Raw genomic sequence first — 24,398 nt, 5'->3', positions numbered from 1 at the left:
ATTCATGATTCACAAAAACAATAGATTTGTGTCACGCCTAAAAACTATGTAGTTTCCTGACAGCCGTTTTTTGGTGAGGCGATGAGTAAGCTGACTCTAGTTGTTAAATACACATTCTACTTCTTTAAAAAAGGTTTGCATGGAAGTGTTGCAAAAGATCATTTTTAAAGCTCCCATGTGTTTTATAAGCACGGTTCTCCGTTGGATGAGCTGAAACGATGCTCTGGGTTCTTTTGATGACAAAGTGTCGGCAATGTGAGAAGTAATGAGTAACAAGAGACAAAAAAAAGAATGTACTTAAGTCAAAGTATCCAATTTGAGCTTAAAATGTTTCATCGTGGCGACTTTTAGCTGCGAGATGGTCAGAAGATTGTCTTCCCGGATGTGGCTACCAGCAGAAGAACCAGTCACAGCAATTTACCCTCCGGCTGATCATGAGAGTCATGGGACTGCTAATGCATGCTCACAGAGAAACTCAGTAACACCATCAGGAAATCTAAACCCCTGGGAAAAAAAAGGGACTGCTCCCAATGACTATATTGCAAAACCTCCCATCTGGAAAATGTACTTTTCTGAGAGAACAAAATAATTAACTTGTTTTCTTGAACCACAATATGTTTTATGGCTACCCATTAATGATACAGTTTTTGAACAAGATGGTTATACTACTGTATGCATCAACAATACCAACAATGAGTTGCTAAGTGGAGATTAGAAGATGTTCCCACTTTTTTTTAATCATTTTGCATTTAGGATCTTTTGGGTTTCAGTCATTGATAGAGCTTCAGAAACAGGAATTCTTATTCATTGCATCCCAAAAAAAGAGGCTCTGCACCAGTTGGCATGGTCTCTAGTTTTTCATACACAGACATGTACTTTGCTGTACCTCCTCTGTTTAATCCTCTGTTTGAATTATTGCATGTGAACCTACACAAATGGACATCTTTATTTTCATCAAGTTTCAACATTGTAGTTTTACAACCAGCTTTGGAGAATGAAGCTTCGTCATGCACTTCTTAAATCTTCAATTCACTCAATAAGCGTTTAACTGGATTGGACTCAGGATTGTCTACTGGCCACGTCTCTGGGTCGAAACATCTTTCCAGCAAAAGGATTAAGAGTCTTGTTAAAGAAACCAAACAGTGGTTTCCAAGCTGAAAGTGATGGAATGAGAAAACTGTTCAAAATATACACACAGCTGCACTTTTAACTGCAGTTGAGGCTTGTGTGGACATTAAAAACAAAAACACAGGGATAGTCATGTTCCTGTACTTAATCTTTTTAAAAAAAAACATTACAAGCACATTAAGTTTTACAACACCAGAATATATCTTCCTCATAGATGGTTTGTCTATAAAATAGCTGAATAAACTTAACAGCAATTTCATTGTTTCAATACTTTTATTTTTGCTGGAGGCTACAGTTTACACACACACCATGTAAAACTGTCTGTTCGTTCCCTAAATGTCACTTCTGTGGAAAAAGCCTTTTCAACAGGATTAAACAAGCAGAGCCACAGGAGGTTTTTCCAGCACGTCTTTTAATGGAATGATCGGAGGAAGACAAACATCAACCGTTAACAAGTAAACAGACACGGGCCACGCGGGCCTGGATGGGTCTCCACTTAGAGGCTGCAGGCCTGCAACTTCTTGTCCGCCAGCTTGAGAGACACCCAGGTGTTGAGCATGGAGGCCCTCAGTTTGCACCACACCAGGTGGTTGTTCAAGCCGAAGATCTGCGCCGCGAACTGAGCGGCAGCCTCAGGAGACAGGATTGTGGAGCAGCCGAGGCCTGCAGGGAAAATACAGTCAAACCAGGGTCCGCTCGGCGGCTGAAACCAGGCGACTCGTACCAAACATGCTCCAAGGAGAACTTTGCTCACCACTTGGCATTCGCAGGGATGACCAGACATCTTGTGCTCCCCAGTCTGGAGTGAGAGGAGGGCAGTTGATGACGGGATAAGCGGTGTTTCCAGACATAACTGGCCCCAAGCCATTACTTCTGCCAGCTACAGCCACGAATACGGTGGGGATGCCGTCACCTGAGGGAAAGCACATCCAAGACATGAAGACGTGATGTAAAACTCCTGCTTCGGTCATCAGCTGTGGCCACGCTCACCTTCATATTCTGCTTTGATGCGGAGAGTCTCATCCGGACCCTTGTGTGCCGAGGTGACCCTCAGGACGCAGGGGATCCCGTGGGAGGCACAAGCCTTCCGGATCTTTTCACAGTGGGCCATATCCGAGGTGGATCCCATCAGAACCACCACCCTGCCGTTTTCCTGGGGCTCCAGCAGCAGCTAGAGGCAACGCAAGAATCATTTATCCACTTAAACTAGTGATGCACCGATTGTTTGGTAACCGAAATTGTTCGGCCGAAAATGGAAAAAAAACACTTTCAGTGTTCGGTGGAATAAGTGGGGAAAAAAAACGAACAATTAATAACGGCGTTGTAAAATAAGGAAATAGACTGGCTCCGTAACTGTTGCGCACCACATAAATCGTTGGCCAACCAAAAACTAACCACATAAGAATTTTACCTAACATTCACCAGCAGGTGGAACCAAAACAACATAAATGAATCTATTACAGGTGCGTTTAGGTATAATGTCTGCTGGAATATTTAAGAAATGCTGGGAAATTTAAAAAAAAAAATCAGTTTTTTATGTTCAACAAATGTTCTCTACCTTGTAATTTTGTAAAATATTTTTTTCTTTTAAAAGAATGCCTAAATCAAATTTATTTGATTTATGCAATGGTGAAAAAATTGGCAAAATAAATGAAAAACTGCGAAGAACCATGTTCGGTATTGTTCGGTATTCGGCCAAGTGTTTATTATTATTTTCGGTTTCGGCCACAAATTTTCATTTCGGTGCATCACTAACTTAAACTGCTGCTTTTCTCTTACTTTAATCAAAAAGACATGAACCAGCATCATTCAGAACAATGGCTGCCAGTGAGAAGGATACAACTAACCAAAACCATAACAGGAAGTGGATTAGGACAATGGGATCAGCATACCTTGACCCTTTCAGACACCCACTCAAAGTTTCTCTTCACCATCTGCATCGCCTCTGGAGTCACCTCTTTCAGGTCCCGGTACACCTGGGAAGAAAAGGGGAAAGCATTTTTTTTTTTAATCCCGTGTTTGTTTTAATAAATAAATTCTACAAGCTTAACTACAAAGACGAGCCCTGACCTGCTTATCTTTCTGCTGGCTTCGATCTCCGGCTGGCCACAACCTCCACGAATCATTGTCAATCACATCAGCGAGGACAATCTCTTGAGTCTTCACATTAACGCCAAATTCAATCTGCAAACAAGGGAGTTAAAAGTAAATAAATAAATGAGTACAAATCTTTGGTAAAACGATGATAATGTCCCGTCAGCAGAGGGCAATGTTGCCCCACACACCTTCATGTCCACCAGAGTGCAGTTCTGAGTGGCCCAAGCCTTCTCCAGAATCTCAAAAATGGCCACTGTGCTGCGATTCATGATGTCCACCTCGCACTGACCGATGGTGAGCCCGGCCAGATTGAAGTTAGCGGCCAGCACCTGCTCCTCCGACCACTGGGGGTCATTGTTGGCATCATCCTACAAGGGAATGACAGTCAAAGAGTTCAAACGAGCCACATTCATGCATTCCTTTCTAACCTTGACCATAGTTTTCCGAGGCCTCGTAGCAACAACTGACATTCTTGTAAAATCTCACAAAGATACTGGGATAAAGCTGCCTTTTCAACCAGTCCGTTGAAAGCAGGTGGTTTAGAGGGAACCAAAGAGCCAGACACGCCCACTAGACCCATCACAGTTGGCCGTCCTTTTAGACATCACTAAATCACAGAAAGTTTTGCCCCTTTATGTAGAAACCAATAACATGTAGGTCATGATGGTAAGCTTCAAGACTTACTTTAAAGAACATCTCCATCTTCAGGGGAGAGAAACGGTAACCCTCGTTGACCCCTGGATTCCTCTTGAGGAAGGACCCGGTTGCCACTCGGCGACACACCCACTCGATGGGGATCATCTCGCAGCGGGACGCAACGAACGCCGTGTCCGAGTGCTGCTTCACGAAGGCAGTCTTGACGCCTGGAAAAATAAGAAACATTTATAAAAAAAAAAATTTATATATATATATATATATATATATATATATATATATATGACTGTCATTCTCCACTTCAATAATCACTTGACAGCTCCAGTCTCATTATTTTGTTATACATTTATCGCTGAGGGCTCGTCAAAAAGAGACTGGTATTTTAAAGATTTTCACATTAACACAGACAGACTTTAACCCTAAAATTGATTGTGGGTTAAATGGGATGCAGATGGTCACGTTCTAATGAATTACAGACTGCAACACCACGAGTCACAAGACAGTCATTACTAGAACTGGGCCCACGTGCACCAAACTCTGGCATATGGCTGCAAGTTATCCAGTTATACTTCTAAACAGAAACCGTGTCAGCCTGTTTAGGCAACGTATGTCTGTTTTACTCATACACAAGATCAATTAACACATTTTTCAGACTTGAATCCAGATCTCTTAAAGGAAAAAGAAACATGACTTTCTTACTACTATTACCACTACTATTGTCATTTAGCAAGACGTTTTTATCCAAAGCGACTTAGATCTGAGAGAACAACATTACATAGGAGGGTTCTTGCATTTATTTAGGAGTAAACCTGTTATACAGTGAAAGCAGGGGCGAAAATCCCGGGGGGGATAGGGGGGACAAGTCCCCCCCATTAGTAAAGCTGTCCCCCACTACAATAATTTGAGACGGAATTAATAATTTTGGAACAATGCAGTAGTATTTAGTAGTGATGCACCAAAATAAAAATTTGTGGCCGAAACCAAAAATAATAATAAACAGTAAAATCTCATTACACTTAAAACAAGAGTCATCACCAGAAAAATAACTTGTTATTTGACAATTTTCACCTGTTTCAAGTAAATTTTCACTTGAAATAAGTAGAAAAATCTGCCAGTGCGACAAGATTTATCTTGTAAGCAAAACAATCTTGTTCCACTGGCAGATTTTTCTACTTATTTTAAGTGAAAATATACTTCAAACAGGTGAAAATTGTCTTGTTTTAAGTGTAATGAGATTATTTTTTTTAACTAAAAATGAGACATTTTAACTAGAAATAAGACAAATATTCTTGTTAAGATTTTGGGTTTTTGCAGTGTATTATGTCAGATGTGCTGTATTATTGCCACCTTCCACCTAATAACATTGTTTTGTATTACTCTAAGAAAGGTCTTCTGCCTGTTTGCGGGATAGAGTTGAAAATGGCAAAATGCTGTATTAAAGGAAGGCTAAAACTTTTATTCCTTGTCCCCCCCTGGATTTATTCTCTAAAATGTTACTGTTTATTGTCCCCCCAACTATGAAACGGGATTTTCGCCCCTGAGTGAAAGAGAAAGCAAATAGATCTGAGGACGTCTGTCTGTCTGTGCATCAGTCATTCTTTCTGAACTCTTATCTCACTAAATCCCCAGCTTTGATGTCTCATCTAAGATAACTTGTGTGTGAACACCTTCATATAATACTATAACTTAGAAAAAGATTAACTTTATTTCCTAGGGAAAGGCTGTTCTCATTCAGACAACCACAGAGTGTGTGGGAAGGTTGCCCGGGGGTGATGGTGACGCATCCAGCCCAGAAACCCGCTTCTGAATGCTTTCACAAAGTGTCGCAACTGAGTCCTCACCGGATTCCTGCAGCAGTCTGAACACGCAGCTGGTCGTCCTGTTGGCGATGGCAGCCTTCCCCTCCATCTGATCCTTCCTAACAGCGTTCCCAGCCGTGATCTGATCCTTGGACTGGACCAGAACCAGTCCGGGCTGGTCCACGATTTCAAAGATCTGCTTTGTCTTTCCCTCATTGAGTTTCTGGCCCAAGTTCAACTCTGAAAAACACACATGCATACATGAGATGAGGAAATCACATGAGAACCACGCGTTGTATCACCAAAAACAGTGCACAGATGGTCGGTACGGTACCTGCAGTGGAGGCCATGGTGCTGCTTGATCTCGGCGTGTCCTGGAAGGAGAAGAAAACAGGCTCGGGAGTTGGTAATAAGTTCGGTGAGGCTGCAGGAAGGCGCCCAAGCGTGTAGCAGGAGAGGTAGACAGCGGGCTGTCTTACGTCGGCCGTCAGCCAATCACAGCTCGCGGAGGATACGCTCGACCAATCACAGCCGCGTCTCCTTCGTCACGTGACACACGCCAAACATTAACTAGACGAAAACTTTTGAAGTTCCACCATCTTCATGTTGATGAGAAAGTCAATGCACTTAAAAACTCAATCACGATCAAAAATAAGATTTAAAGATCGATGTGATTTAACTCAATCGATTGATTTGACAACAGTTAACCGCAAAAAACCTCTCCTCTAGTCCATCTAGTGCAACACGTGACCACATCAGTTTTGATTCATCAGTGAGTTTTGTCTTCTTTTGCAGTCGAATCGACTTTTTTTTCCTGCACTTGTGACAAACGGGTCTTTTTCCGGACTCGTGATGGACATCTGAGGCGATTTGAGCTGATTGTGTTTGGTCGCCACGTTGTTGCCTTTACAAGCACGTGTTCATCAATAACGCCGCTGCGCGTGCGTGCACGGGTCTCTCCCAGGCACGAGATCGGAGGAGACCCGCACAGACCCGCAGAGTCCCGCAGAGTCCCGCACAGGAGACCCGCACAGCAGACATGGAGTTCGAGGAGTCCGGCATCGGGGAGGAGTGCGGTGTGTTCGGGTGCGTCGCGGCCGGAGACTGGCCCACCCAGCTGGAGGTGGCCCAGGTGCTCACCCTGGGTCTGGTGGCGCTACAGCACAGGTAAGAGACGGGCAGGTGTGTGCGCCTGGACCAGCACCACTATTATCTACTCAAACAGGTTCAGGAGCAGCGATGGAATACCGGGTTTTAAACTAAACTTTGTAGTTTTTGAACTAAACAACGGACCGTACATGCAATTCATGAAGAAAATATCCATCAGTAGTCACTTGACAAAAGACAACAAGCGTGACTGACTTTACTCGTGTGTACGTGAACGCAACACTGTTCTTTTTTCCCCTTCAGGCAAAATATGACCCCCATGATCCCCATGTGAGGAGAAATAGTGGCATTTATGCAAAAAGTTTTTACCGAATTGAACCACAAACTTAAAGAAAACTCGACAGGCAGCCTCTGAACTACCGAAAGATGTGATGATAATTTTGTAATTAAATGGTTAACAGTTTTGTCTTTAGATGTTTAAAATAACAAGGCTTGCCATACTTTCTCAATGAATAGTCAAAATGTTAGTTATATCATGCTAGGAGCCAGTCACTGCACTCATGACCAAAATATGCCAAGGTGCCAGAAAACCATGTGTAAACTATGTAAAAAAAAAAAAAAAAAAAAAGAGGATCTGCACACTTGCATCAATGCAAGAATCTTTAATAAATCAACCAAGCTTTCGGTCAGAAGACCTTCAATGGGGTATTATTACCCTGTTTGGTTGGTTGGTTGATTTATTAAAGATTCTTGCATTGATCCAAGTGTGCAGATCCTCTTTTTTACATAGTTATATCATGCTAGAAAATGCACATCCTGTATTAGAAATATTGGGCATATTTATTTTTCTAACACTAATCACCTCAAAAAGATGTTACACAGACTCACTTTTTAAAAGACTTGAATGAGCAGTATGGTAATTGTGAGGTTTATCTTAAGGTTTATTGGTCCCTCAGCACAGTAGTTTGTAATTATCTCAGTGTGTTAAAAGGCTATATGCAATCTGGTGATTAGTTGAAGATTTTACTGCAGCTGACGTGAGAATGGTAGATGTTACCTGCTTTTGTTGGGATGGATAAGGGTGAGCCATTGAACAGACAGAATTGATCTTTATTATCGGGATGTGTTCCTGCTCTTCTTTGCACTGGGCCTCCACTTTATCAGTAGAGTCATGGCCGACGTTCAGTTTTTTTGCTGGTTTCTGCAGTTTGAAGTCTGAAAATGAGAGCAGATATCGAGAGTAAAGTAAAATAATTTAGCTTCTAGTAGCTGAATACGGGATGGTTCGTGCAAAATTTCATGTTTTCATATATGGTTACTTTACAGATGAATTAATTGCATGCTGTGCCTTTTTTATTGCAACCGTACCCTTAACCATAATTAAATTTTTTCTGGGTCCGTGGCATGTCACGGGACTGAGAGAAAAATGACAAAGGCCTCAGTCAGTCGTGGACCTCATGTGAGCTGCAAAGTGATGACAGAAGGAGGCATATTTCAAACCTTGATCCACAGCTTTCCTTTTCATTCCTCTGTTTGCTAAAAAGGGGCCCTCTTTTTCTCCCCGACCGTCAGAAGGGCCTGCAAAGAGCAGAAGACAGTTAACGATCAAGACATCCCTCTATTCAAAAGAAATTATAGTTTTTTTTTTATTTTGGTTAAATTAAGTTTGACATTGCAAACTTGTAACTGCTGAAATTAAGTAATTTAAAAAAAACAATTTCCTTGTAATATTATCCACATATTAGAAGTTTTCTTTTAAAAGAAAAAGTTGTTTTAAATTTATTTTATGAATAAAAGTCACTATTATAAGCACAGAGCCTTTAGTCTGATATTTGAGGCTACTATGTAATAAGTTTTGTTTGATTATCAGTAAATAAATGCTAATTGTCTCACTCATCAGTCTGGGTTGTCGATCCAGATGTTGCTCCTTCACTGGATGCAGCCTGAGGTCGTCAGTGTTTGACGGGACCTCAGTGGCCACGGATGAAACAGAATCAGAACTAGAAGTCCTCTCATCCGCTGCTCCCACCCTTGCTGCTGCTGTTGCTGTGTTTGTCTTTGTCAAATAGACGTCATCCCGGTGGTTTTCCTCACAAACCTGCAGAATTTCAAGGGCGCGTGAGTGCGCCTTGTCCGCAGCTCCGGCGTTGCGCGGCGAGCCGTTGGCACCGTGTTTCATGATGGCGTCCACTTCGTCGTAGAACTTCATGAAGTTGCTGGGGTCGGCGTCCTCGGCCCTGCCCCGCTGCAGGGACCGGTACAGGTACTTGAGGTTCTTGTACTTGGTGTGGCACTGCTTCCAGTCGCGCTCGATGCCCTGCTGCAGCAGCCGGCTGGAGATCTGGATGAAGATGTCCCTCTTCCTGGTGGAGCTCTCCAGCTGCCTGCTGATGCGCTCGTCGGACCACACGTCAATCAGAGCTCGGACCTCTTGGTCGCTCCAGTTTCGCCCGGTGTCCGTCACCGTGACAACGTGGAACTGGTCGGAGCCGGAGGAGTCCGTGTGTCCCAAGTGAGTCTCTGGAGGGGAAAAAAGGACGAAGAGGAAAAGTCGACCTTTGCTGCTGGACCGTTGCTGATCAGGGAGGTGTTTTTGCCGTACCTGTGCTTCTCCACTGGTCCTCCACGTCTCCATCCACGTCATAGTCATCACTGTTGTCATCTGAAAAATGAATAAACGCATTAATATCTTGAGGTCGGGTTTCAAAAACAACTTTAGTTTGATCATAAATGTTTACCATCATCGATTTCTATCACAATCTCATTTTCGGAGGCCGCCAGCTGTCCTGCGGTGCCCGCTGGTGTCTGCAGCCTCCCTGCTCCCATGTCTCCGTTATACAGCCTCTTCTGCATTTCCACCGTCCCGTTTTCCAGCCCTTGGTCCAGCAGGATGGCTTCCACCTCCTCGAAGAACTTCATATACTTCCCGGGGCTCCCGGTGCTGCTGCCTCCGGCTGCATGGGCGCTTTTTGCCGTCTTGTAATCGTACTTCAAATTCTTGTACTTGGTCCGACACTGTTTCCAGTTGCGCACCACCCCGAACTTTCTCTGCATCTGGCGGGCCATCTCCTGGAAGATGCACTTGTTGCGCAGCGTGCTCTTCAGACGCTCCCGGATACTCCTGTCGGCCCAGACGCACAGCAGCGCCCGCACCTCATCGTCCGTCCAGTGGCGCCCCCCCTCCTCGGCCACGTTGGGAGTGAAGGGAAGAGTCGGTCGGATCCGACTCTTAAATCCTGCAAACAAGAACACAAAGTTAAACAGGTTTAAACTTTTGATTTGCTCGAGCGAGCACAAACCGGGTGAAGTGAGATGCTCGTCGAGCCTTTCGTGAGTTAAAAGTTGTATGTGGTTATCGCGGGCGCCCCAGTGGGCCCCGAGTCCCGTTTACCTTCATGGATTGGCATGGGGGCTGAGGAGGGGTAGATCCCTCTCTGACTGGCCACATCGTCCTCCCAGCCCTCCACCAGTCTGGCATCCACTCCCGGGCCGTAGTTTGCTGATGTGCCCGCGGCGGCGTCAGGCTTCGTGCCCTGAAGTCCGAGGCTCCTGCTCTTGGCCTGACACTCCCTCCAGCTGCGTGCAAAACTGAGCCTCCTCAGACGCTCTGAGATCAACTCAAATGTGGCTCTGTTCTCGGCTACGTGCTGAGCTCCAATCTCATCCCAGACTGAAATCAGAGCCAGCACCTCTGCCTCCCCCCACTGCCTCTCCACCGGGCTCTTTTCCTCCACCGCCTCCCTATCATCTCCTCTTTGTCTCTCTGCTCCTCTCTCCATGTTTGAGCTGACCTGGAAACGCTTTCCTTGTCCTCAGCCCTTCTGTCGCTGCTGCCCGGTTCCCTAGGCAACCAGGCGGTTAAGCCTGAAAGCAACGCCTCCATGCCGGAGAGCAGCCTCACCACTGGCTTAAGCTGTGTGCAGAGTAGGCGGGATCTGCTGTAATCTGAGAAGCAGCTTGGTAAACGCACTGAAACTGCAGCAAGACGACTCTCCATATATGGCGGCTTCACATCACAGAAGCACCTATTTTTTTTTCTCTCTCCCTCCCTCTGTCTCTCTCTCTCTCCAGTCTTTTTTGGCGCCCCTGCTCCTTTCTGCTTAAGTCAGAACCAGTTTGATCTGCCTCAAGGCACTTATCAAACACAGAATTGAACACCACTATTCATGTTAACCCTTCCACAAATAAAAGAAAAATAAAGGGGGAAATCACCAGGATATTCACTTGTCACTGATATTTCACTCGTTTTTGTTTTTCTTGTGTCCTCAGGGGACAGGAAAGTGCCGGGGTTGTCACAAGCAATGGAGCAGACCCACCTACATACTTAAGCCACAAGGTGATATTTAATTATGGCAAGAAACTGTAATAATTAGAAGGAAACAACCCAGATGGACAGAACTGTAAGATTTGAAGGCTGTTGAAGCCTCTGGGTGTTTCTGTGTTAGTCTGTGAAGCCTTCGGGGAAGAATTTTTCAATATGACAAAGTGCTTTTTCTGCTTGTGCAGATTTCTGTGCAGCCTGAGTAAAAAAAAAAAGTCCTTGTCATTTCTCAGGGCATGGGATTAGTGAACACTGCCTTCCCAGCCGAGGCGCTCCTGAAACTGCGCAACGGTAACCTGGGCATTTGCCACACGCGCTACTCCACCACGGGCATCTCCGAGCTGCAGAACTGCCAGCCCTTCGTGGTGGACACGCTGCACGGCCAGATCGCCGTGGCGCACAACGGAGAGCTGGTTAACGCCCGCGCCTTGCGGAAAAAGGTGAGGCTGACCCCTGCTCGACCCCGATGCTTCTTCAGTAGAACCTTTTCACCACAAATCACAGATAAGTTTGTACGGTGTAAATACGAGCGGGAAGACAAACTCTCGTTGGAAATGTGTCGTGCAGGTCATGCGGCACGGCGTTGGCCTCTCTACAGGCTCAGACAGCGAGCTCATTACCCAACTCCTGGCTTTTACTCCACCCATGGAGGAGCTTGACACGCCCGACTGGGTTGCCAGGTTCGTGCTGAGACTCTGAGAAGCTTTTACTATTTATACTATTTATTTATTTATGTTTTTGAACGCTATCTCAGTATGTGTGTGTGTTTTTGTTTTTAAACGCTGTAGAATTAAAAACCTCATGACGGAAACGCCTACATCATACTCACTCCTGGTCATGTTCAAAGACGTCATCTACGCGATGCGTGACCCCTACGGGAATCGGCCCCTCTGCATTGGGCGGGTGGTTCCCATCTCCAAGCTTCACAGCGCAGGTATCTGAACTGCAGATAACAGACCTAACCTCCCATTAATTTTTCACCTAAAACCTGCAGTTTCTGAGATGTTGCAAGCTCCCCACGAGTGAGGACGCGCTCTTCGGGCGCCCTTTTGCCCTTTTCTCATGTGACTGTTGCACTTTAGAGGCTATATCTGTGAGCCCCCCCTCTAATTTACTGATTAAGAGGGGGGCCTCACAGGAGCCGAGCAGCAACCCAGCGTTTTTAGGTCACATGCTGTTCTTTGATTTCATCAGTGCTCAAATAGGTATTATAGAGGATGATTAACCGGACCCTCTGCTCCCTGGGTAGGTGCGGGAGAGGAAGACACCGAGGGGTGGGTGGTGTCGTCAGAGTCCTGCAGCTTCCAGTCCATCGGCGCCAAGTGAGTTTGTGCAGCTTTGCAACATTTTCTGTCCGATAAATGAAACCTGCGGTGGAGCTTAGACTTGTTGTGTCCCTCCTCAGGTATTACAGAGAAGTGTTACCGGGAGAGATCGTCCAGCTATCCAGACACGGAGTCCGGTCTCTGAGCGTTTTCCCTCGCCCCGAAGGAGACCTCCCTGCTTTCTGCATTTTTGAATACGTTTACTTTGCCAGACCAGACTCTGTTTTTGAGGGTTTGAATATTTGCTGATCATCATTAATAGTTCTTCCCCCGTGCGATAACCTGGCGGCGTCACTAACGCACAAATGCCCTGCAGGACAGATGGTGTATACGGTGAGGCAGCGCTGTGGGCGGCAGCTGGCCATCGAGGCCCCGACCGATGCAGATGTGGTCAGCACCGTGCCGGAGTCCGCCACCCCCGCCGCTCTGGGATACGCCCAGCAGGTCTGCCCACGTTCCTGTTCACGAGGAGCCGTGCTGTTTCACCACCTGCTCTCCCCCTCACAAGCTTTTTCTTTTTCCTTTTTGTCCTCCTCTCAGTCGGGTCTTCCATACATGGAGGTTCTGTGCAAGAACCGCTATGTCGGGAGAACCTTTATTCAGCCAAACACCCGCTTGAGGCAGCTGGGAGTGGCCAAGAAGTTTGGGGTGTTGTCCGACAACTTCGCCGGGAAAAGGGTGGTGATAATCGATGACTCCATCGTCAGAGGGAACACCATCTCCCCCATCATCAAACTGCTCCGGGAAGCTGGCGCAAAAGAGGTCAGATATACAGAAGTTTGTAAATTAGGTTAGAGATTAGATTAGATATTCCTTTATTTCTCCCTCAATGGCGAAACTCACTTTGTTCAGCAGCAGTACACTTAACACACACATGCAGGGGAGGGGTAGAAAAGTAAAAAATATAATTACGAAATATAGACAGTATATACATTGGAATGAAAATAAAAGTACTGCGAAAAAAACAGTACATGTTATTATTGTCCGGACCTGCGATGCCTCTCAGTGTCGCATCGCGGGTGACGAGGCCGGTCGCTGATGGAGCTCTCCAGGGCTCTGACAGTCTCATGAAGGGGGGGCGTTGTCCATGATGGATGACAGCTTTGCCACCATCCTCCTCTCCCCCACCACCTCCACAGGATCTAGGCTACAGCCCAGGACAGAGCAGAGAGTGGGCAGAGTGGTTGTGGGGGGTGGGTGGGGGGGGGGGGTGGGGGTTGAGGTGCGAGTCCTTGGAGCAGCAGGGGCTCCAGTCGGGGGAAGCTGCAGCAGGGCTGGTTGGGTGGGGGGAGGGGTTGGCTGGTGGTTCAAACCTGTTGGAAAAACCTGTAAATGGTGACTCCTTGGTGAGTTCCTTAGCCTCAGCCAGGATTTCCAAATTATTTTTTTTATTTAAAGGGGACCTATTATGGCATCTAATACCTATTTTAGGCCTTGGATGTCTTAAAAACAAGATTTTGATTGTTTTTGCTAAATAAATTAGAAATTCAGCCTCTAAACCATGTCTTTATCTTCCCATTCTCTAAACTCATTATCTATGCTGGATTCTGAGTGGGCGGGGCTATGATAATGAGGCTCTGTGCTGATTGGCTGCCTGAATGATGCGATACACCGCTACGGAAAAATGGCGGAAGCTCCGGCCGGCGGAGTTAGTTGTGGCCATAGACGTATATAAAGGCTAGATGACTCGCCCGCACTGCTGCCAATGCAGAGCGACGTCGTCACACGGCGGCCATCTTGCCACAGGAGAGCTCGCTCACTCATAACATTGTGTTTAATGGTGTATGTACTGCTTAAACAGCCTTAACTTGCTCAATTCTCAACAGATTTTCAAACAGTTTGGTTTGTTATGAACGCCAGAGATGTAGTTATGACACTGCATACTTGTGAATAATTATAAACATTGAAAAACGTACTTTTGTATGAAAATAACAAGAAACAGATAGCTATGACATGGTATTTATATTAAATCAATTTTTCTATAGTATTCTTAGTAATATTTATATTTACATTATAACATATATTATTACCTTATAACATGTGTATGTATATATATATATATATATATATATATATATATATATATATTATTACATTATAACATGTTTATATATTATTACATTATGATATATTTATATTATGACATTATAACATGTGTATATGTGTACATGATAACGTGTGTGTGTGTGTGTGTATATATATATATATACATGTTATAAGGTAATATTATAATGTAAATATAAATATTACTAAGAATACTATAGAAATATTGATTTAATATCAATACCATGTCATAGCTATCCGTTTCTTGTTATTTTCATACAAAAGTACGTTTTTCAATGTTTATAATTATTCACAAGTATACAGTGTCATAATTACATCTCTGACGTTCATAACAAACCAAACTGTTTGAAAATCTGTTGAGAATTGAGCAAGTTAAGGTTGTTTAAGCAGTACATGCACCATTAAACACAATGTTATGACCGAGCAAGCTCTCCTGTGGCAAGATGGCCGCCGGTGAACAACGCTGGAGACTCCGCCTTGAGTCATCTAGCCTTTATATATATCTATGGTTGTGGCCGTGTTTTCACGCATCGGAGGCCAACCTATGTAAATCACTCCCGTCCCGTCGTTACGTAACGACGGGAGCAGAATCTGAACGGCTCATAGATCCACATGACACTGGACGGCTCATCCGGGCGGCTGTACAGACACTGCAGAATTTGGTTGCTTTCCTCCTTCTCTGAGTTGGCAGGCTGAGGGGAGACCACTTTATATATGTTAAAGCAAGAAAAAACGTGTTTTTAATAATAGGTCTCCTTTTAAGTTTATTTTAAAATAATGAATAAGTCAGTATTTTGTGTATTATTAGTGTTGTTGAACTCCCTGCCCCCAAATGAAAACTGATTCAGTCAATAGGTGTTTGGCTCATTACAGTAAAGTTTATTTAATAACAAAGATTAAAATTCTCACCTATTTGTTTTCATAATCGGGCAGAAAGCAACAGCTTAGAGTGGAAATTATTTTCTTCCTCCCCAATGTCTGACTTTTAGCTTGTTACAGATTAACCAGTCATTGCTTAGGACCTTTTTGATAGAAACATAATTTGGATGTATTTAATTAATCGCTTGAAAACAGCATCAGCTGTTATAATTAACCTAGATGTCCTTCCGGACAGGTCCACATCAGGGTGGCGTCTCCACCCATCAAGTTTCCTTGCTACATGGGCATCAATATTCCTACAAAGGAGGAGCTCATCGCCAACAAGCCCGAGTTTAAGGACATTGCTGGTTACATCGGTGAGGCCTGAAGTATAGTCAGTATTACTGAGTGTGGAAATAAAAGTCTGACTGTGTATCTGACTTGGATCTACTGCGTAGGTGCCGACAGCGTGGAGTACCTAAGCGTGGAGGGCCTGGTATCGGCCGTCCAGGAGGGGATCGCCTCTCTCAAAAAGATCAGCTCCAGCAACAACCCCAGCGAGGGAGTGGGCCACTGCACCGCCTGCCTGACCGGGAAGTACCCGGTGGAGCTGGAGTGGTAGCGGCTCGGCCAGCATCACGGCACAAAACAGCTTCGTGGAAGAAGTCCAACTTTTCCCAGGGAAGGGGAAGACGTATTAATGTCTTAGCACCATTTTCCGGGACACTCGAGTCATTGCTCTGCTCAGAACCAGTGGTTGAAGGATGCAGCTTCTCAACTCTCGTAGCTGAGCCGTATAGCACTGTACGGTGGGAGGTTTTTGTTTTCAAACATGCTGTCATAAGTGGATGGTGTGATTTGCGGGGGCACTTTTCTCAGCACACCTATTTTGTTATGTCTTCATAGGGTTGCAATCTATGAATTTTCAGGAAAAAAAAAGTCTTCACCTTGTCCAAGTCTTTACAAACAGGAGTATTAAGTACAATGTGTAATGTCTAAAATGCCTCCTGCAAGTGACCAAAACGTGAAACTACATTTATTTTCCTTATGTACTTAAAAATAACCACTCTTGTATTGAGTCTGTTCATCTTTTTATTTTCTAACCTTTTTAAAACACTGAATAAACAAATGTATTGCAATTGATTAACTGCAGTGTGCTCTGTTATTACATAATTAGGATATAAAAGCTTTAAAACCACTTGGATACAATGCACCACAAAACAAGTATAGCCTGACTAGAAAGATAATAAAATAAATGTACAATCAGACACCTTTTAGAAATTACAGAAATATATAAACATGTGTAAACTGTGTACATTAAGCCACTTTTTGGGCTGTTAAACATTCTAAAACAATGTACTGGAAACATTTGTTGGATGAGCTTGTCCCCGCCGGTTCTGAATCACCGTTGAACAAATGTGGTGGATGGCCGGGAAAATGCTGGATTTATCACCAGCTCGGGGAGTAGCCGCTGGCCGTTGTGCACTCATCTGAAACCCCTGTTGAAGGAAGCATGACACATAAGCTGAAAATAATATTCAACAGTAACTTCAAGGCCCAGAGCAGATGTTTTAAATTAGTTATTTTTTTATTCAGTTGTGTATAAATGCGACTCACCACGGCCAGAATAATCAGGCGCAGGCTGGTACCGACTTGTCAAGGCTCACTGATGCATCGTGGGCTGATGTCTTCTGTATTTACTGGGGCTACCGGAGATGCTGCTGTTACTCGACTCGTACGGAAACCCAGGAAGACATGGCCTCAGCATCTGTTTCATGTAGCGACTGGACCCAGGGGAGTGCGTGTACTGCTCCTCCCTGAACCGTTTAGGACGGGGATGCGACTCCCATAACCAGTCCCTGTAGCGCTTCCTCAGGACCGAGCGGTGGGGTGACAGGGCCAGAGCTGCCAGCGCTGATGAAGAGTGGCCCCTACCGGCCTCGGAGCTTTGTGCACAGAGGCGGCAGGGAGGCCCATTGACGTAATCAGATTTGTTCTCACACATTAACTTGTGGTAGAGCTTCTTGAAATCTTCATCAACTTTCTCTGACAAGTAAGAGATGGGTTTCGGTGGCTGGGCAGAGTCGAAGGAGAGGTGGCGCCTAAGCTTGTGATGACCAACTGCTGCCCCAGCTGAGTAAGGCGAGCTGAGCTCACGCTTAGGGGATGGATGGGAGTCTTGAGAGTGGAGCATCCTTAGCTGCACAACAGGTCTTTCTGGAGATGAGGACACGGTTGTGGACAGAGATGTGGACAGTGACCTTGGTCTCGCCGACTCTCTGGAATAATGCTCCACATGATCTTTGCAGCTTTTGAATAATGCACGGGGAGATGGACTGTGGTCGGGCATCATTCTTGACTTGAAAGGACTCCGCCTGACTGGGGAGCAGTATACATCAGGCCTCTCTTTGATGGCAGGAACTTCTGGAGCATATGTGGGGCACATCGTAGTCTGTGCCAAGTGGGAAGGCACAGACACTTCTCTAATCTTAAAGGAGGGATCCATGGAGGCTTTAGCAACAGCATAGTAGGGCCGGGAAGGACTGCCAGAGAAAACAGGGACTTGTTCTCTCAAAGAGGCTGCTTCGGGTCGGGGCAATGTAGACACAGTGAAGGTCTCATCCAGCGGGATCTTTGGTTTGTTGATCGCTGACAAGTCTTGAGGGTGGAGCATCCTTAGCTGCACAACAGGTCTTTCTGGAGATGAGGACACAGTTGTGGACAGAGATGAGGACAGTGACCTTGGCCTAAGCTTTTGATGACCATCTGCTGCCCCAGCAGAGTAAGGCGAGCGGAGCTGACGCTGGGGGGATGGATGGGAGTCTTGAGGGTGAAGCCTCCTTAGCTGCACAACGGGTCTTTCTGGAGATGAGGACACGGTTGTGGACAGAGATGAGGACAGTGACCTTGGTCTCGCCGACTCTCTGGAATAATGCTCCACATGATCTTTGCAGCTTTTGAATAATGCACGGGGAGATGGACTGTGGTCGGGCATCATTCTTGTCTTGAAAGGACTCCGCCTGACTGGGGAGCAGTATACATCAGGCCTCTCTTTGATGGCAGGAACTTCTGGAGCATATGTGGGGCACATCGTAGTCTGTGCCAAGTGGGAAGGCACAGAAACTTCTCTAATCTTAAAGGAGGGATCCATGGAGGCTTTAGCAACAGCATAGTAGGGCCGGGAAGGACTGCCAGAGAAAACAGGGACTTGTTCTCTCAAAGAGGCTGCTTCGGGTCGGGGCAATGTAGACACAGTGAAGGTGTCATTCAGCGAGATCTCTGGTTTGTTGATCGCTGACAAGTCCATAACACGGATATAAGGCTGCTCTCTCTCCTTACCATGAGACTGCTGCTGAACTTGCCCATCATATAGACTGATAACCGTCTGCAAGGCAGACCCAGGGGTGGGCTTACTTCTCATGAGCTGCTTCTTTCCAGGACTGCTGTAGCTGCTGTTAAGCAGTCCCTTGCTGGTCATCTTTTTTGGGCTGCCACTAACGTGTCTGAGTGAGACATCAAAGATGCTGTTGAGACTGCTTCTTTTTGGCTGCCGTCTCCACCTGCGGTATTTCCTTAGCACCGAACTGGCGGCCACAGAGGCCTGCTGCCCATTCCAAGCCTTCTTCATCCGTCTAATCATGGCAGGGTAAAGCTCCCCCAAGGAGCTGCCATGACTACTCAGAGACATTTGCAGCCCCTCATCTCGGTCCTCCGGCTGGAACTCAAACAAGCGGCTCCCACACTCCTCCACTGAGCTCTCATCTGTAGGATGCAAATGATGAAAATAAATGTTACCTTTGTTCTGACATTTGTGAGGTTTCAAGTTTGAAAGCAAATGGGTCCTGGTGTGTAGCACTCAGCAAAGAGTGCTACACACTGCTTTTGAGGTCTTACCCCTCTCAACCGCATCTAACAGGCTGTTGGAGCCAGACGTCTCATCAACTGCATCATCTTCACAAGTTGAGTCCAACTATTGAAAATAAAACAGACATTACTGCTCAAATCTGTCAGACTCTAAGCAAAAGCTGTATATCACTGTGGAGGATGTTGAGATGAGTACAAACCTGTGATTTCAGGTTCTTTCTGGAAAGTCTCATGTAGCGTTGAAGAGCTTCACCATGAAGGAAAGGGATAGAGGGCAAACCCATAATTAGACCAGGAAACAAACATACTACAAAAACAACAGTTAATTAACAAATAGTCTGTCCAATATATCGTATGTATTAATATATTTTGTTTTAGTTTAGGGTGAAGTAAGGGCAAGGCCCCGAAGACTTTTGGGATGTGTGGATGAATAAGATACAAGAGTGCATTATATGATCAAACGCTTGATGAAATTAAACCTGTTTCAACTTTATGAGCAGCAAGAGACTGAGAGAGTAACTCAGGTTTTGGGGAACAAAACCTGCCTATGACAAGGTTATGTTCAGAGTATGTTACTAGGGTGACAGATGATGAGTATAAGTGACCTCAGTTTCTGAAATGCGATTGAGTTAACTGTTAGGTTTAGGCACGTAACATTTGTATCATCAAACTCTCTGGAAACAAAGAAAGACACAAACACGATTAGAATTTGCTTGCAAGGAGAGCAGTCGAGATTTGTAAGATCTCCAACATACTCCGATTTGTCTCTGCTGCTTCCTTGCTTTTATTTACTCTGGGTGTACCCTAGATTACATAGCTAACTGCACCCCTAAAGGGAGGGGAAAAAGGATTGGTCGCAGTCAGCAGATTCAGGCATTGAGTCAGGCATTGATTTGTTCTTTTTCTAATTTGTTTAGCAACAAGAAGTTTCCTCTTCTCTGCAGATATCTGCTTTATCCTGATATCCGGAAACTTCTTGTGCAGTACTTTTTAATCACTTAAACACAGCATTGTTTTATCAGTGCGTCACAGGCGTAAGCAAATCATCATACGTTCTGTTAATAGCAAGCATGATAACTTACTACTTATTTACAATATTTCCAACATTAACCCTCTTTCCACGGTTTAAAGGAGCCGTCTGTAAGAAATGGCCAAAACCGGTACTGCAGTCACTTTCAAAATATTGTTGAGCGGTGTGTACCCTCCCCCTCCTCCCCCCGACCAGAGGTTGCCAGGTAGGCTGCAGAATGCAGCAGGAACGTAGGCTGCCATGGCTGCGATAATTAGAGCCGAGCTGGCAACCCGGATGCCGAAACAATACTGACTTGGTGATTGGGAGATAGGTGGAGGGTGGAGCTTCAGAAACAATACTGACTTTGTGATTGGGAGATAGGTGGAGGGTGGAGCTTCAGAAACAATACTGACTTGGTGATTGGGAGATAGGTGGAGGGTGGAGCTTCAGAAACAATACTGACTTTGTGATTGGGAGATAGGTGGAGGGTGGAAAACAAAAAATGAAAACATAAACATCAGTTGAGGGCTGCAACTCCTCTTTTTAAACTGGAATATCCTGGCTTGAGTGCTGTTGTCAGTGACATAAGTATTTGAAATGAACATGATTTTTAAATGTCTGTTGACATATCGGGGTCATTTTATGATTCGTTTTATTATTGCTCTTACATACAGCTCCTTTAAGTTTCCCTCATTTCAGGTTCAACATACTTTGTTTGCACAAAACATACTTTCTGAAATAGGCCCAGGGTCACCAAAAATACAAACAAAATAAAATACAAAACATAATAAATTGATAAAAGGGAACATAAATGTCTTATGAGGAAAATGTAAAGCATCATTTAAAAGGAGCTTGAGACAGGATTTATGAAAAAAATGCATATACGCTTTAAGTTTTCTAGTAATAATGTCAGATGAAGCGTTCCAAACCAAAAAGAATGAGCCCTCTAGCGTATCTGTCCTTTGCCTTGAACAGGCTGTGTGCTGCAAAATGTGCTGCAATTCTGGGCCCGAATTTCCCGCGCTGTCCTGCGGATGTGACGTCAAATGACGCTGCATGCGCGTTCTCCCCGTTCTCCCATGCCGGCTTCGCTGTTGGCTGCAGTACCCCCGACGGTCGTCGTGGCGAAGGGTGGCGCTAATGAGTCTCATTTCTTATTCTTGCCTAAAGCTCCTTTAAAAACACCAAAGGGTTAAAGCAGCACAATGTAACTTTCAGCTTTTGTTGAGTTTGGCCGCTCCTTTGGACAAAAGCGGTAGTGCTTTACCAGAAAGAACACTACATTTCCCATGAGCACCAGCGCGTACTGCCGGAAAACTCCTGTCCCCATCGCGCGCATTTGTTTTGATAGTGAATGAACGGGACAGACTTTCAAAACTACTTTTCTGTTTTCAGCGGTCGTTTGCAGGATGGATAAAGAAGAGGTAAAATGTATCTATTTTTGGCTAAACAATATAATATGACGATGTTGAAAATCACTAAGTTCAACTTGGTTTTATTAGTGTAGTATAAGTCACCCCGCCCCCCTGTCCTGTTTCAGCGAGATAATGCGGCCCAAATTACAAACTCATACGCTAGTCCAATATACTTACTGAAAAAATAAAAAAAATACTTTATAACCTGTAAATAACTGAATGCCCAGTCCTTATATTTTGCAAATCAGCCCTGCACAATTTTACCGTTCTCAGGAAAAATACTAGAAATGTTTCTTTGCATTGCATTCTTTCCTCTAGTGCTGTAATTCTATTCAATTGTATTATTACACGCCGGGCCAATGTTTATTCTTGTCTGGGCATTTAGCTTGTTACTCTCCCGCTTTCTTTTTTCGCCTCCTCTGATAAAACTTTTATTTTCTTCGTTTTTTTCGCTGCTTCGGCCATGATAACAACTCTGCGTTCAGCTCACCACCACCTTCTGCTGAGCTCTGCGCTCCACGCCCTGCACAGCTTTTGTCTCGACTACGAATCGGGAAGGAGGGGGAAGTGACGTATGCCGTAAAGCAGTCAAAGCCGTAAATATTTATTTTTTTTAGTGTGGCAGGGTTCCTACCATGCTCCTCAAAGTTACATAGTGCCAGTGAAGGCGATACAGACCCCTCAGACCATGACAGAGGTGTCATTAAACCTGTTGGAAGTTGATGTACCATCACAATGACTCTGGAAATTAGGGTTGCCACCCGTCCCGTAAAATACGGAATAGTCCTTTATTTGAGAAAAAAATGTTGCGTCCCGTATTGAACTAATACGGGACGCGATTTGTCCCATATTTTCATTAACACCCCATAGACACGTCTGTCACACACACACACATCAACACTAAATTGATCAATAATAACAAAATAAAACACAGGAAACATTAAGGCCAGCAAAATCTTTGTGGCGGGACAACAGGACCTGCTGCGTCTGTGCCAGATCTTTCTATGTGCCAGACAGCGCTGCGGGGAGGAATCGGGCTTCACCTCCAGGTAGGAGTTGGGAATTGGGAATTAAAAGTTCCGTATTGAACCAATACGGACATATATTATGCCAGGCCCGGTTCTACGATGGTGCATAAGCAAGCATTGCACCCTCAGTTTGTGTTTGCGTGCTCAGTTGAAAAGACGAAAAGAAAACTGACAATGCGCCCGCGTTAAGCCTGATTTATGGTTCCGTGTTAAATCGACGTCATGGCTACGGCGATGGGTACGCGTACGACGCGCAACGTACGTTCGCGTCCCCACGTATCCTACCCCGTAAACTCTGCGTTGGTGCAACGCGGAACCATAAATCAGCCAGTGTCCGTCACTCATCTCCGTGCAGCAGTTACCTGTACCAGCAAGACGCTGCTCTCTGATTATGGCTCACAGTTTGAAAACCCCAAATAAAAAATAAATTAGAGAATATTTTATGAAATCAATAAACAATTCCATCATCAAAATTATGACAAATAAAGGTTCAACATATCATGCTTTGCATGTAATAAGACTAGGTAATATATTAGTTTCACCTTTTAAGTTGAATTATTGAAATAAGTTAACTTTTACACCATGTTCTTCACCTGTAGCAATATTCTACACCTTGGCTGATGTGGATATACAGAGCATAGGCGGCTATTTCAGCTGCTATATGTTTGGCTGTCTGTACAGTCATGCAAGTTCAATGCTATTAAAGAACACGTTTTTTCATATAAAATAAACAAATTTTTATGCAGTTTAGAAGTTTTGGGGCTTTTTTTTGGCTCGTGCGCTGCTGAAATTGGGGCGTCCTTTATTTCTATTTCTGAAAGGTGGCAACCCTACTGAAAATATTATATTAAGGTGGAAAAGTTACATAGTGCTGCTTTAAAAATTAAAAAAGGAAAAAGAGCACCATCCTCACTGAGGGCCAGATGAGTTCAGAGAGACCAACCATCCAGTAGCATTTAGAAGCAGAAATGTTTACCTCTAATTTGTGCCGCATGTGCTTAAAAAAATAAATACATAACACTTGTATTAGTTTCTTTGAAGAAAGTTGCAGTAATGACCCACTAGGTGTCGTTTCATTCGTTTAAATGAACCCGTAGCAGAGCCTCAGGGCAGTTTATGACAGATTTTCCCCACACTATTGCATGTTTTTTAATATTTTCGTAATTAAATAAAAGACAATGTCATAAGAAATATTGCAGCTTACTTACTTTTCTCCTGTATCTTTGCGATGTTCACGTCTATCCCCCCGTCACCGACATTTATATACTGTTGAAAACAAAAGCAGAGATCAACAAACTCAGTGTTTTACAAACCTAAAATACTCAGGTCATCCTAGTTCCGTTTTGCTTCAGTCAGAAAGGATCAAATAAATTCAACATAAAAGCTTGTTTTGACGATCATATTCATTACATTATAACCTAATGATAGCCAACCAACCCGAACGTCGACTAACCTTCTCTATTATTCTGTCCAATGTCTCTTTGAAGATACGGGTATTATTAGTAAAATTGTCCTTTAAAGCAGGATCCATGTTGAATGTGTTGGTAAACATGTGTGAATATATCTTTTCTTGACTTTTATGTTATGACAAAGCACCGGGCAGTTGCTGCAGAGATTGGCGCCTCTTCGTTTAAGTCTTCGTTCTCAAAAAGGAGAAATGTGATTGGTCCTCGGCGTTGCGGTGCATTCAGGAGCCCTCGTAAATCCACCCCCCCCCCCCAAACAC

The 24,398-nt window shown here is 44.5% G+C and overlaps 3 protein-coding genes across 4 annotated transcripts; 1 reads left to right on the top strand and 2 right to left on the bottom strand.

Annotated features, from left to right (window-relative positions):
• Window positions 1–1,523: 1,523 nt before the first annotated feature.
• paics (phosphoribosylaminoimidazole carboxylase, phosphoribosylaminoimidazole succinocarboxamide synthetase) lies at window positions 1,524–10,579 on the bottom strand. The gene is made up of 15 exons (XM_061738010.1): window positions 10,177–10,579; window positions 9,524–10,021; window positions 9,388–9,447; window positions 8,679–9,305; window positions 8,286–8,363; window positions 7,843–8,000; window positions 6,013–6,052; window positions 5,721–5,918; window positions 3,910–4,088; window positions 3,414–3,593; window positions 3,199–3,312; window positions 3,021–3,104; window positions 2,119–2,299; window positions 1,883–2,041; window positions 1,524–1,791 (listed from the first exon to the last, which is right to left on the bottom strand). The coding sequence occupies exons 1-15, from the start codon at window positions 10,562–10,564 to the stop codon at window positions 1,625–1,627; spliced, it is 3,111 nt and encodes a 1,036-aa protein (XP_061593994.1). The 5' UTR covers window positions 10,565–10,579; the 3' UTR covers window positions 1,524–1,624.
• ppat (phosphoribosyl pyrophosphate amidotransferase) lies at window positions 6,266–16,496 on the top strand. 2 transcript variants are annotated; one of them, XM_061738012.1, is made up of 11 exons: window positions 6,266–6,845; window positions 11,055–11,121; window positions 11,340–11,546; window positions 11,674–11,786; window positions 11,895–12,040; window positions 12,356–12,428; window positions 12,512–12,663; window positions 12,748–12,875; window positions 12,972–13,193; window positions 15,610–15,730; window positions 15,812–16,496. In XM_061738012.1, exons 1-11 carry the CDS (start codon window positions 6,718–6,720, stop codon window positions 15,973–15,975), a joined length of 1,521 nt encoding a protein of 506 aa, XP_061593996.1. In that variant the 5' UTR covers window positions 6,266–6,717; the 3' UTR covers window positions 15,976–16,496. The 2 variants fall into 2 exon arrangements, with proteins under 2 accessions (XP_061593996.1, XP_061593997.1); XM_061738013.1 differs by having other exon boundaries at window positions 15,621–15,730; window positions 15,812–15,950.
• On the bottom strand, window positions 16,390–24,287 carry si:dkeyp-117h8.4 (uncharacterized protein LOC572032 homolog). The gene is made up of 6 exons (XM_061738011.1): window positions 24,126–24,287; window positions 23,881–23,938; window positions 19,418–19,464; window positions 19,248–19,323; window positions 16,971–19,115; window positions 16,390–16,852 (listed from the first exon to the last, which is right to left on the bottom strand). The coding sequence occupies exons 1-5, from the start codon at window positions 24,222–24,224 to the stop codon at window positions 17,017–17,019; spliced, it is 2,379 nt and encodes a 792-aa protein (XP_061593995.1). The 5' UTR covers window positions 24,225–24,287; the 3' UTR covers window positions 16,390–16,852; window positions 16,971–17,016.
• Window positions 24,288–24,398: the final 111 nt, after the last annotated feature.

This window comes from Cololabis saira, chromosome 13, assembly GCF_033807715.1.
Source record: "Cololabis saira isolate AMF1-May2022 chromosome 13, fColSai1.1, whole genome shotgun sequence".
Taxonomy (NCBI): Eukaryota; Metazoa; Chordata; class Actinopteri; order Beloniformes; family Belonidae; genus Cololabis; species Cololabis saira.
Note: the sequence above shows the minus strand (reverse complement) of the source record. Positions and strands in the feature narration are given on the sequence as shown.